This window comes from Astyanax mexicanus, chromosome 2, assembly GCF_023375975.1.
Source record: "Astyanax mexicanus isolate ESR-SI-001 chromosome 2, AstMex3_surface, whole genome shotgun sequence".
NCBI lineage: Eukaryota > Metazoa > Chordata > Actinopteri > Characiformes > Acestrorhamphidae > Astyanax > Astyanax mexicanus.
Window position 1 is genome coordinate 36,735,777 of NC_064409.1, and position 13,783 is coordinate 36,749,559.

General features: G+C 39.9%; 2 protein-coding genes across 8 annotated transcripts in view; both read left to right on the forward strand.

The window, feature by feature from the left end:
* Nucleotides 1-13,783, forward strand: part of anks1b (ankyrin repeat and sterile alpha motif domain containing 1B) — a 441,679-nt gene that overhangs the window by 122,433 nt on the left and 305,463 nt on the right. For all 7 annotated transcript variants that reach the window (XM_049474291.1, XM_049474289.1, XM_049474290.1 and 4 more), the window contains exon 4: nt 5,622-5,918. In XM_049474291.1, the coding sequence (XP_049330248.1) occupies nt 5,622-5,918 (297 nt within the window). The remainder of the gene's footprint in view (nt 1-5,621; nt 5,919-13,783) is intronic.
* LOC125798968 (uncharacterized) lies at nt 1,806-4,111 on the forward strand. Its single transcript, XM_049474300.1, has 2 exons — nt 1,806-2,861; nt 3,012-4,111. Exons 1-2 carry the CDS (start codon nt 2,532-2,534, stop codon nt 3,669-3,671), a joined length of 990 nt encoding a protein of 329 aa, XP_049330257.1. The 5' UTR covers nt 1,806-2,531; the 3' UTR covers nt 3,672-4,111.

Here is a 13,783-nt window from a genome sequence, read left to right on the forward strand (position 1 = left end):
TATCATATTTGAAAGCCAAGTTAAGAAAAAATAAGCAGATTAATTTAGAGGGATACAGTGAATGTTAAGAAATGATCATATAAAAATGAGCTATGACATACAGTTGCAAGAAAATGTATGTGAACCCTTTGGGATGACTTGAATTTTAGCATAAATTGGTCATTAAATGTGTTCTGATCTTCATCTAAGTCACAACAATAGACAAACACAGTCTGATTAAACTAATACCACACAAAAAAATATATGTTTGCATGGTTTTATTGAACACAACATGTTAACATTTACAGTGAAGGGAAAAAAGTATGTGAACCACTAGACTAATGACTTCTCTAAGAGCTAATTGAAGCCAGGATGTGAGATTGGATATGTTGGTTAAAGCTGCTCTGCCCTATAAAAACACAGACCAGTAACAACAGGGCTCTGTTTTAGTAAGCTATAGCCAAACCGTCACCTGTACATCGTGCAGCTTGATTTAGAGCGTCAGTGTGTCTTTGCTATAATAACAATGGGAAAAGTATGCCTTGTGTGGCTCGAAACACACGAAAGGCATGTACTAATTTTCTTAATTAATCATGGGTGTATTTTGGGCGTAACATAAAATAAACCAGATATAAGCCATCAGTGTGTTACTTGCCATTCCCTTTAAGAGCCATTTTCGCTCTGCCTTTGGCGCCTTGCTATTCCAATGGCTGACCTTTTTGTTTGCATTAGCAAACATTAATAAAAGTAATAATAACAAATGTCCGAAATTTTGTGCTGGTGTAGAATAATGTTAATTTATGTTTAAAAATAGTTTTATAAAATAGCAGCCTATTGAATTTAAACAGCATATAATGAATGTAGCTTGCTGATGTATTGATCAGTTTTTGATGTTGCTTACAAAAAAACTGATTTTATATGGTGTATGTGTGTTAGATAAGAACAGAAAGAGAGAGAGAGAGAGAGAGAGAGAGAGAGAGAGAGAGAGAGAGCGTGAGCTGCATGTTCCTCCAGAGACGGCTGTTTCTGTGTAGGAGGCTCTTATCATTGCTCTAAATCATCTGGCTAATTAAGGAACTCATTTACTTCAAATAAGTCATTTCAGTTAAATCAGCCACTTGCTGTCGTTTGCTCTGTTATAGACTGCCTTTCACTACACACTTATTTCCAGAGCTCAACCACTCCTGCCTGCTCACTCTAATGAAATAACCTTCCACAGTACACACACACACACACATACACACACACACACACACACACACACACACATATACACACACACACACACACACACACACATATATACACACACACACACACACACATACACACACACACATATACACACACACACACACACACATACACACACACACACACACACACACATATATACACACACACACACACACACACACACACATATACACACACACACACACACACACATACACACACACACATATACACACACACACACACACACACATATACACACACACACACACACACACACACACATACACACACACACACACACGGAATTGGCAAAACTCTTGTATTATGTTCAGCTCTACAGAATAATAGCCACTCTGACTAGTCATATTGAGAAGATATCATTTAAACTAGTCATAGTAATATATCACTGATATATTTGCCCCTTTTAGATTATCGAACAAACTTTAATATCGGAAAAAAGATAACCTAAGTATATACAAAGAAATGGTACCACTTTAAAAATAAGACTACCATTATAAAGGGTTTGTAAATGGTTTACAATTAGTTTATTTATGGTTACTAATTAGGTTGCAAACGCCTTAAAAATAATTACAGTTTTTCTCGATTGTTTACACACAAATATTGGTACTTGAAACACAATGACCACAAAATGTAACTCATGCACCAACCCCCTGAACCAATTCTGCTAAACTACAAGCACAATTCCTGCTTTACACTCAAATTGCAGTTCTAAAACACACTTTTTCCAAAACTCTACACACAATTGTCATGAAGAAAATCTCTTGTTTTCACAAGGAACGCACTGTTATTCAAAACTCTAAAGTTAATTGCCCTACTATGCACACTGACTCCTCACATGGGCAAACACCTAACACACATGTTTCCACTCAGCAATCAGAGCTTTAGCATAAAAGGGCAACAGGTGAGCTCTTCTGTTTGGAGCAATGGAGGCCAATGTTGTAAACAGAGGCAGAGCCACAGCCAGAGGAGTGAGAGTAAGAGGAGGACGATGGGGAGGACGAGGACGAGGAAGGCCAAGGACAATCATTTCTGATGAGATCCGAGCCACTTTGGTTGACCATGTGGTCAACCATGGCCTAACAATGAGGGAGGCTGGGCAAAGAGTACAGCCAAATTTGAGCAGGTACACTGTAGCATCCATCATCCGGACTTTCCGCAATGAGAATAGGTAAGAAATCTACTCTCACTACAAAACTGCAGTACTGCATATCAATACAGTACTCAATGAGTACAGTAGTACAGTATTACCTGTGGACTGTTCTGTAGGACATTGTGTTTCGAGCATTTGGGAAATGTATTCCTACACAGTATTTACAGTATTGCACTCTTTGTATTGCAGAACTGAAATATTACCAACAAGAGGTGGACGGGGCCGTCTTCTGTCTCCTGAACAGGAAACAGAGATCATGAACATGGTTCTTGAAAATAACGCCATTACCTTACGGCAAATACAAAGAAAAATAATAGAAAACAATGAGATATTTCAAAATATTGATAGGGTAAGTTTATCAACGCTGGACCGTGTCTTGCACAGAAATAAACTGAGGATGAAGCAGGTCTACAGGGTGCCATTTGAGCGCAATTCAGAAAGAGTCAAAGAATTGCGATATAACTATGTGCAAGTACGTCCTATACATTCCCACCCTTGATGCATACTGTCAACATTGTATAAATCATACATATTTCTTTCTATTATATTGTAATCATAATGATTGTGCTTCACAATAGTGACCGCTCCATGTCTACTTCTGATATTGTCATGTGTGTTTCAGAGAGTCCTTGAGCTGGAGGTGGATGCAGTGGAGCACCAGTTCATCTTCATTGATGAGGTTGGATTCAACCTCACAAAAAGACAAAGGAGGGGAAGGAATATAATCGGCCAGCGTGCCATTGTTGAAGTCCCTGGCCAGCGCGGAGGGAACATCACAATGTGTGCAGCGATGACCCACCATGGCATCATCCATCACCATGCTACCCTTGGCCCCTACAACACTGCCCATCTGATCACATTCCTGGACACCCTACACAACACACTCATTCCACCAGATCAGATAGACGGCCCAGAGCAGCTCAGGTACGTTGTCATTTGGGACAACGTAAGCTTCCACCGGGCTGCTCTGGTTCATAACTGGTTCACTGACCACCCACGCTTTTCAGTTGTTTATCTCCCTCCATATTCTCCATTCCTCAATCCTATTGAGGAATTTTTTTCTGCCTGGAGATGGAAAGTGTACGACCTAAATTCAGAAACGCGTATACCCCTTTTCCAAGCTATGGAAGACGCATGTGGAGATATAGCAGTTGATGCTTTTCATGGCTGGATTCGCCATGCTAGGCGATATTTCCCCCGCTGCTTGGCCAGGGAAAACATTGCTTGTGATGTAGATGAGGTGCTGTGGCCAGACCGAAACAGAAGAGAGGATGCAGCATAGTTTATTTTGTTTTGTTTTTTTTATTATTAACTGTATACAGTAAAATCTTCTGCACTGTATGTGCAACTTTGTGTCGGTTGGGATGTACACTGTGTACATTGTTTTGTGGGAAAAATAAAACATGTTTGTTACAGTATATTTGTGTGTTCTGAGTATAAAAACAATATTCTAAAATATTTTACAACGCACTTATGTATTTAATGTCTGTAGTAAGTGTAACACTGAACAAAAAGTCATTATGATGAATGGAGAATGGTGTTTTACACTGAGCACATCAGTGTTTAAATGCTTTTTTTAATTGTCTGTTCATATGATAGTTTGTGTGTGTCATCTGAACACAAAATGGCCTTTTGTGAAGAGATAAAACTGTTTTGAATGTAAAGTTTCATTTTGCAGGAGAATTGAAGGGTTTTGCCCATTGTGTGTGTGTTTGTTGGATTTGTGTGTAATAATCAGTTATAACACATACGTAGAAAGGGCACCATTATAGATGACTGTGGATTCACTATTTGACAAACAACAGGTCATTGTTGGCCTTTCTACGTATGTGTTATAACTGATTATTAATGATGTTTAAGGCATTTAAAACCTAACTAGTAATCATTAATAAACTAATTGTAAACCATTTATAAATCCTATATAAAGGTAGTTTTTTTTAAGTGGTGCAAAAAAAAACATATATATATATATATATATATATATATATATATATATATATATATATATATATATATATATATATATATATATATATTGAATTAACTGTGATTAACCACATTACACATTTACCCAAAAATAAAAAATAAAAAAATCTTGATGATCCCCAAAATGTTTGGCAAGACTAACAAAAGTTGAACTTTTGAAAGGTGTGTGTCCCATTATATGTGGTGAAAAATATAACATAGCATTTCAGAAATAGAACATCATCCCACTGTCAAACATGGTGGTGGTAGTGTGATGGTTCAGGACCTGGGCGACTTAATTCTTTCCTTATGCAATATTTATGTAAGGGGGTGAATACTTTTTCCCTGTGTACCACATATACATACATAGAAACAAATAAGAGACCACTTAAAAATGATGAGTTTCTTTGATTTTACCAAATTGAAAACCTCTGGAATATAATCAAGAGGAAGATGGATGATCACAAACCATCAAACCAAGCTGAACTGCTTGAATTTTTGCACTAGGAGTGGCACAAAGTTATCCAAAAGCATTGTGTAAGACTGGTGGGGGAGAACATGCCAAGATGCATGAAAACTTTTATTAAAAACCAGGGTTATTCCACCAAATATTGATTTATGAACTCTTAAAACTTCATGAATATGAACTTGTTTTCTTTGTATTATTTGAGGTCTGAAAGCTCTGCATCTTTTTTATTATTTCAGCCATTTTTAATTTCCTGCAAATAAACGCTTTACATTACAGTATTTTTATTTGGAATTTGGGAGAAATGGTGTCTGTAGTTTATAGAATAAAATAAAAATGTTCATTTTACTCAAACATATACCTATAAATAGCAAAATCAGAGAAACTGATTCAGAAACTGAAGAGCTGTATGTTGCAAGTATTTTGCAATTAGTCAGAGATGAATTAGGTACTATCTTGAACCAGCATTTATACTTGTCAGACTTCATCATGAATGCCCTGTTATAGTTTCATAGTTGGTGTATGAAATCAGAGTTTCTGCTAGGAAACATTGCTTTTTAGTAATCCTGAATCAATGTCTTTATTATTTAAAAACAACATCTATAACAAAGACTTTTTTCCTAGACAGTACAGACAGTGCCCTAAGTTTTGAAGAAATGATGAATGAAGTCCCAGGCTTCCCAATACTTTTGTCCATATAGTTTTGTTCCCTTGGCAGTGAGGGGGGGGAAGTTACGTAATGTGGGCGTGGGACCAAATTTTTAACCAGTACCTTTGTCTATCTGTTTTTGAATGTTTCAGAATCACGAAAAGGAGACGGCTCTGCACTGCGCGGCGCAGTACGGTCACTCGGAGGTGGTGTGTGTGCTGCTGCAGGAGCTGACCGACCCCAGCATGAGGAACAGCCACGGGGAGACGCCTCTGGACCTGGCGGCTCTGTACGGGCGGCTGCAGGTGGTGCGCATGCTGCTGAGCACGCACCCCAACCTCATGAGCCTCAACACGCGCAAACACACACCGCTGCACCTGGCGGCCCGGAACGGCCATCACTCCACCGTCCAAGCGCTGCTGGAGGCCGGCATGGACGTCAACTCAAAGGTGGGTGCGGGTTGTGTTAAAAATAGGACTAGATATTTATGTGAAATATAAACTGCATCATTTAGTTTGGTTCAGATGCCACCTCTCTGCTTTAGTTTATTAATTCATTCATTGTCAAACCTGCTTAATCCATTCGAGGTTGTGGGGGAGACAGACATCTATAGACAGACACAGTCCCTCACACCTTGTGCCAATTTGTACCGCCCCCCAATTCACCCGATTGACATGTCTTTGAACTGTGGGAGGAAACCGGAGCACCTGGAGGAAACCTAAGGGGACACAGGCCTTCTTGCTGTGAGGTGACAGCACTACCCACCACAGCACTATGCTGCCTCCTTTAATTTAGGGATGCATTGAATATTTGGCAACCCACATCATGGGACCTATCTTACATCTAAAAAAAAAAATCAGGTTCACTACTGACTGCAATGAACCAATACAGACGCTCATTGCTATCTTGGCAATGCAGGTTTACCGCACGCCCAATGCATGTACACCCCCTGCTTATTACTGTATACACACAAGGATATGCAGAACAGTACAAACCCAGTAAATGGAAAACAAAATAAAACAATGTTGCTGTTCCCGTAAATCATCTGCTCACAGGTCAGTTTTCTCTGCTGAGAAGCACAGAAGCACTGCACCATTAAAATAGCAATCAAAAGTCAGAGTGCATCTGGCCCTTAAAGGGAATAACAAGGGACATTCTGATTGGTTTGTTTTATATTACGCCCAAAACACACCAATGATTAATTAAGAGAAATAGTACATGCCTTTCGTACATTTCGAGCTGTGCAAGGTGTACTTTTCCTGCCGTTATGATAGCAAAAACATACTGTCACACCCTAAATCAAGCTGCACAGTGTGCGGTTGATGCCTCGCCTACAGACATCTCCTCTTAAGGGTCTTTTGCTGTTGTTTTGACCCTTATCTGAGTGTGGTTACCATATTCACACCTGCTCAAACTAACTAATTAACCCGACTACAAAGTGCAGGTGTGAAAATGCCCAAAAAGGTTTGCATTTCTGGACTAAAAAATATAGAAAAATATAATGTTTAACGATCATTAAAAGTTGAAGAATCATGTAGACTGTAGTGGTAGAGTAATAAAGCAGGCTTTTACATAAATATGACTCAGGATATGCAGTGCTATAAAGTCCTCAAGAGTGCTGTCCTTCCTGCTTTACTAATGATAGATAGAGAAACTGAAAGAAAATGCTACATAATGCTGCTCTAAAGTGAAGTATGCTTTAAGAAATGATCTGATTAGAAGAAAAATCTGGTTTCTGGTTGCTGTTTCGACAAAGAAGTTCTGTGGGCAATGTGCACATAGCTTTGACGGCCTTGATACTGCTGCAGGTGTAAAGGGCTGCTTAGCATTGCTTAAATATTTTTTTCTACTCTTTTCTTTGTCTTCTCTGCTGCCTTTCACCATCTGTCACTTACCAGCAGCCTGAATCCTAGCTGAGCTTCTTCAGTAAGACAGAAGCGTTTGTCAATAGGAGCGTCAGGAAAACATTGGCTTGGCCTGAGCTCTGGGGCAGTGTGTCAAGGACCTTAAACCGCTACCCTGATGTGGCCAGACAGGTCACTTTGTGTGTGTGTGTGTGTGTGAGAGAGAGTGAAGTGTGTATCTTCTTGAGAAAGACACAGGGGTGAGTGAATACAGCTGAGAGAGAGAGAGAGAGAGAGAGAGAGGGAGGTTGTAGAGAGAGTGGTATAGGGCTTGGTGGAATGAATAATTGATCTGGCTTTGAGAGTGAGAGAGAGAGAAACAGCAGAACGCTCTGTTCCTCATTTCAGGCCTGAGGCCAGCTCACGTGTGGGCATGTGTGTGTGTGTGTGTGTGTGTGAGTGTGTGTTTTCTTGTGTGTGTGAGGGACAGAGTGTTTGTAAATAGTGCTCAAATATAATTCATTCCATGAATTTTTGGAATTCATTATAATCAGTTATAATACATTACAGTAAATCTACATATTTTTCGCACTAAAAGACACATTTAGAGTTAAATCCTTTCATTTTATCCAAAATCGTCAGTGCCCCCTATAATCCGTTGTGCCTTGTGTATGAATTTTTCCAGTTAGGTTGTAAGGAGCAGTAAAGCCACTCTGCTGAACTACAGCATTATACAGGTTATACAGGAGTTTTAGTTAAGGTTTCCAGTACTGAGACTCAAGACTCAAGCAGTATTAGCATTAGCCGCTAACCGTGGTAAGCGCTAGGTTTTTCAATATTCAGAGGTAAGTATTATCGGCTTTCAGCCTGCTGTTAACCCTGGCTAGCACTGCTGGATCAGCATTAGCATTAGCCGCTAACTGCACTAAGCGCTAGCTCTTTCACCGTTCAGAGGCGAGTATATCAGACTGTAGCCTGCTCCTATCCCGGCAAGCACCACTGGAGTAGCATTAACATTAGCCGCTAACCACGCTAAGTGCTAGCTCTTTCATTGTTCAGAGGTGAGTATATTGAACTGTAGCCTGTGCTAGCAAATATTGCCTTGGCGTACCGGAACACTCAGGGTTTCTCAGTGTAGCTGCATTTACTAGTGCTAGCGGTTAGCCGCTGATGCTCATATCTTGCTGCACTTGTTGTGTTTTAAAAATGCTTTCAAATCCAGTTTGACCATCCATAGAGTCCAAACTGAGACACATCTGTACAAATCTGTGGTCACATTTCAGACCAGTGATGTCAGTAACGCGTTACTTAGTTGACCCTTTTTTTCAGTAACGAGTAATCTAACGCGTTACTATTTCCAATCCAGTAATCAGATTAAAGTTACTTATTTAAGTCACTGTGCGTTACTCTCTCTCTCTCTCTCTCCACCTCATCTCCTCCAAACACACACACACACACACACACACACACCGCTCCCTTACCCATCCCCCCTCCACTCTTCCCCAATCACACGCGTCTCGCTTTCTCGCGCTCGGCGTGTCTAGTTTCCGCCCGTTTTCGTTTTCGCCAGTTCTGGGCGAATGAAGGCGTTTTTTTTGCGGCCGCGTCCCAATTCACTAGCCAGGGCAGCGGTCTGCCACAAATTTGATTGGCAGAGGAGAGCATTTAAAGATTTTACACCACACGTGATTGGAAGTTCACTGTGGCGCAGAGCGCACATACCGTAAAGACAAGAAAAGTTCCGGTGCTTAAATGAACACTGTCAGAATTAAATCCTTCACAGTAGTTTATCGGATTGGGTCCGTATTGGACAGCGTCTGGGTCCGGACCCGGACCGCAGTCTGCAAATATGTGATCCCTGGTCTAGACCATATACACGGTTCTGTTTTATAAAACCACTCCTTGCTGCCCTGCAGAGAACAACAAGTTCAATGTTCAGTTTTACAGTGTTAAATATTTCAGGTCAAGAAAGACTTTCTTTATTTTATATTTTTTTATAAAAACAAGTATTTATGTAAAATCAAGAAAGACCATATTTTATTTTTTATTAAAAAAATATTTATGTTAAGTTCATTTTGTTATTTTTATAAAAAAAAAAAACTTATTTTTTTAGGAAATAGTTCAACTTAATAGAGATACATTGTTGCTGTTAAAAATGCATTTTCCAATAAAGGGAGTATTGGCAAAACTGGTTATAATGTTTATGTTAAGGCGGCGGGAGGTGGTGTCTGCAGCTGCTGAAAGTAACTAATAAAGTAACTTGTAAAGTAACTTAGTTACTTTAAAAATCAAGTAATCCATAAAGTAACTAAGTTACTTTTTAAAGGAGTAATCAGTAATCAGTAATCGGATTACTTTTTCAAAGTAACTTTACCATCACTGTTTCAGACCTCCTGCAACTGTGGGTTGGATCTGATTTTTAAAATCAGAATTCATGTGTTTTTTTTTTGCTCTTCACACCATCAAAAACAATCTGGACAAAAAAATAAAAAATACAAACACAAGGTATTTCATTGAGTATAATGGCGCTCCTTTTCTTATTTTTTTTTTTCTTTTTAGCTTAAGTTGTATTATACTAGTCTAACGTTTGCTTAAAATGTTGAACAGAATGTTTTTCTCTTTAGTTTATTTTCTACTCACTACCACCATTTACAGTAACCAGTGCTTTTGCTTTCTAACAATAATCTGATATTTACTGGATAACACATTTTTCAGTTGTAGCGAGTGACATTTTGATGGCTTGTCTCATTTCTCATGTAAGGCAGAGTCTGTTTTGTTTATAGATCACAATAATGAATCATGCCCTAACCCCAACACGTGCAGTCTGAACCCATCACTGAGGCTAGTTAGTGTAATAAAAGAGAAAATGAGAAACAAATCTGAACATGTCAGCAGTGTTGTTTATGATTATTGTCCCAAGTTTGTGATAGAAAGTGAATTAGACTAGATTTCTTGTATCCCAGATTTGCTTAGCTGTACACACAGCAGATTTGGCAGTGTTAAATCAACACTGTGAGTATAGCATTCTATTGCATTTTTTTTGGTTTGGTTTGGTTGATTCAGCATTGGTGTATTTGCTATATATCTCTAAAACTGTGCAAAAAAACTGTGGTTTTGTGGGTAGAATGTATGGGCTGACACTCATTTGGTTACAGTAGCTGTAGAGTAGCTGCTGACAGTGAGGCTAAAATCATATTCATCTGTAACAACAAAATCTATAGTAAACTGCTGCAACTGTTTTCCTGTGTGGAAAAAAAAAATCCCCTGTGGGGGACAATGAAGTAAAGTAAAGTAAACTATCAGCAAACTACTGGACACCCAAATCTTTATATATATATATATATGGCACCTTAATGAAAACATCTGTAATGTAATCAAGAGGAAGATAGATGGTCATAAGCCATCAAACAATGCTGAGCCGCTCGAATGTTTGTGGCATAAGATCACCCAAAAGCAGTGTGAAAGACTGGTGGAGAGAATACTCTTGACGTCTAAGGTTGTTCAGTCAAATATTATTGTTCATAAAACAACATAAACTTGTTTTCTTTGCATTATTTAAGGTTTGAAAGCACTGAATTGTTTTTATTATTTTGACCATTTCTCATTTTCTGCAAATAAATGCTCTGTATAACAGCATTTTTATTCGTAATTTGAGAAAAATGTTGTCCTTAGTTTATAGAATAAAATAACAGTGTTCATATTACTCAAACGTATACCTATACATAGCAAAATCAGAGAAACTGTTCATTTTTATGTGGTCTCTTTTTTTTTTACAGTGTGTGTGTGTGTGTGTTTGTGTGTGTGTGTGTGTGTATGTAGTTATGTGAAGAGCAGAACACATGCTGGGTGAGGGTCTCGGGGTCTGTGCTTGTCACTGAGAGCAGCTGTGAGAACAGTACTTTGATCCCGGAAACCATGGGCACTGACCCCCCCCACCCCCACCCTCTCTCCCCTCCCTCCCTCTTCCCACTCTCTCTTTCTCTCTCTATCGCTCTCCTCTAACTCATCCTCACTCAGTCTTTCTCTCCTCCTCCTCTCTTTAACCTTTTCCCCTCTTCACTTTTTTACACAAGCCCTCATCAGTTTAACTCTTTCTCCCTCTCTCCATTTTTTATCTCCTTCATTAGTTCTCTCTCTCTTTCAATCTTTCCCTCTCTTACTCTAATCTATTTCGCTCTTGCACTCTTTCTCCCCTACTCTGTCTTATCTTTCCCCTTTCACTCTCTCCATCTTTTTTCATCTCTCTGTCTCTCTCTCTCTCTCTCTCTCTCTCTCTCTCTCTCACACACGCACACATCTCTCCCCTCTAACTCTCTCACAATCACTCCCCTCTTCATTTTTTCTGCTCCTTGTCATCCCATCTTTTTATTTCTCTCTCTCTCCCTGTTTCTGTCTCTCGCCATCTCTTCCTGTCACTCTTCCTCCTCAGTTCTGCCTTTCTATCTATATATTTTTCCCTCCCTTCCTTTTTTCACCACCGCTTCCTCTCTCTCATCACTTTTCTTTCTTCCTCACTCCTCTCTTCATCCTTCTTTTTTCTCCTCTTCTCTCACCCCTCTCTCTCCACCTTTTTCTCTCTTCCTCTCTCTCACCATATTTTTCCTACCTCCCCCTCACTCTCATCATCTCTCCCCTAATCTATCTCTCTCTTCTAGTCTCTCATTCTCTTACACCTCTCCTCTCTCTCCCTTCTTACTCTCCCTCTTACTCTTCTCTTTCTCTTCCCCTCTCTCTTCCCTCTCTTTTTCTCACCACCCCTCCCCTTTCTCTGTCTTTTCTGTTCCTGGTCACCCCATTTCTCTTTTGCTGTCTCTCGCCATCTCTTCCCATCTCACATGCACCACTTCTTTCCTTCTATCTATATATCTTTCCCTCACCCTCTCCATTTTGTTCTCTCTCCCTTACAAGTCTCCTCTCTCCCTTCCTTTCCACATTTTCCTTTCCTTCTCCCCATCTATTCCCTTATTATTCCCCATCTTGCTCCTTTCCCCCTTTCTTCTGTCTATTTCTCACCATTCCTCCCCTCTGTCCAGGTCTTTCCGTCTCTCTCTCTGTTCCTGTCTCTCGCCATCTCTTTCCATCTTACTTGCCCCAGCTCTTCCCTTCTATCTGTATATCTTTCCCTTTCTTCCTCTTTTACCACCTCTTCCCCTCTCTCTCTCATCCCTTATTTTTCTCTTTCTCACCCCTCTTTCCATCACTCTTTCTCTCTCTCTTCCTCACCGTATTTTTCCTACCACCCTCACACACTCTTATCATCTCTACCCTCTTGTATGCCCCAACTCTTGCTCTCTTTCTTGCTCTCTTCCCCTGTCTATATTTTTTTATTTTCTTGTCTTTCATTCTTATAAACCTCTCCTCTCCCATATTTTCCACATTTATCTTTTTTCTCCTTGTCTATTGCCTTGTAATCCTAATCTTGCTCCTCTCTCTCTCTCTCTCTCTTTCTCACTCTCACTCACACCCTCTCTCCTCGTTCCCTCTTTCCTTCCTCTCTTTTTCTTACCATCCCTCACTGTCTCCATCTCTTTCCGTCTCACTTGCTCCTAGTTTTCTCTTGCTCACCCCTCTGTCTATCTTTTTTATTCTCTTTCTTCCTCTCTCTCATCGTATTTTTCCTACCTCCCACCCCCACTCTCATCATCTCTCCCCTCTTGTTCGCCCCAACTCTTCCTTTCTCTTTCTTTTGGTCTCTCATTTTCTTACACCTCTTCTGTCTCTCCCTTCTTTTTCAGGTTTTCCTTTCTTTCTCCTCATCTATTCCCTCTTATTCTCCATCTTGCTCCTTTCTCTCTTCTCTCTCTCTCTCTCTCTCTCTCTTTTTGTACTCGCTCTCTGTGTGTCTCAGCCTCCCTCTTTCCCCTGACAGAACCAGTACAGGCTGTAAAAACAGGATGAGGATGTGATACTGCAGTGATACTGGGGATGGTAGGATGTGTGTGTTTCGACAGGCCTTTTGCAGTTTGCACGAGTAATGTGCGTGCGTGTGGGCATGTGTGCAAACTCGTTCACATTTACACATAGGAAATAATTGCACCTAAAATCCCCTTCTCTGTGTAAATGTCAATGAATTATGTATGATACATTTGCAATGCTCCTCCCGCCCCTCCCCAGCCTGTCTCTTCACTCCACTCTCTGTCTGTATGTGTGAAACACACTCACACAGTCTGATAACGCTCACACACACGTGCACATGTGTAGTGACGTCCACGTTTACGGCAGCCTCACTGTGTACTTAAGGACACAGAATAATGTCCACTCAGTTTCTGTGCACATTATGCATGACAGAAGAAGTCAGGAAATGGATATATATCGGTAACTGTACTTATAGAGTAGTTAGATAATTAGTAGTAAATCAGTACTCTGGGGAAAAAAGTTCTAGACTTTAAAGAGAGTATTAAAACTATTTATATTTGCCTAAATCCCAGGCACTGGCCAGGAACAAGTACTGTGTCCCATAGCCAAAGAAT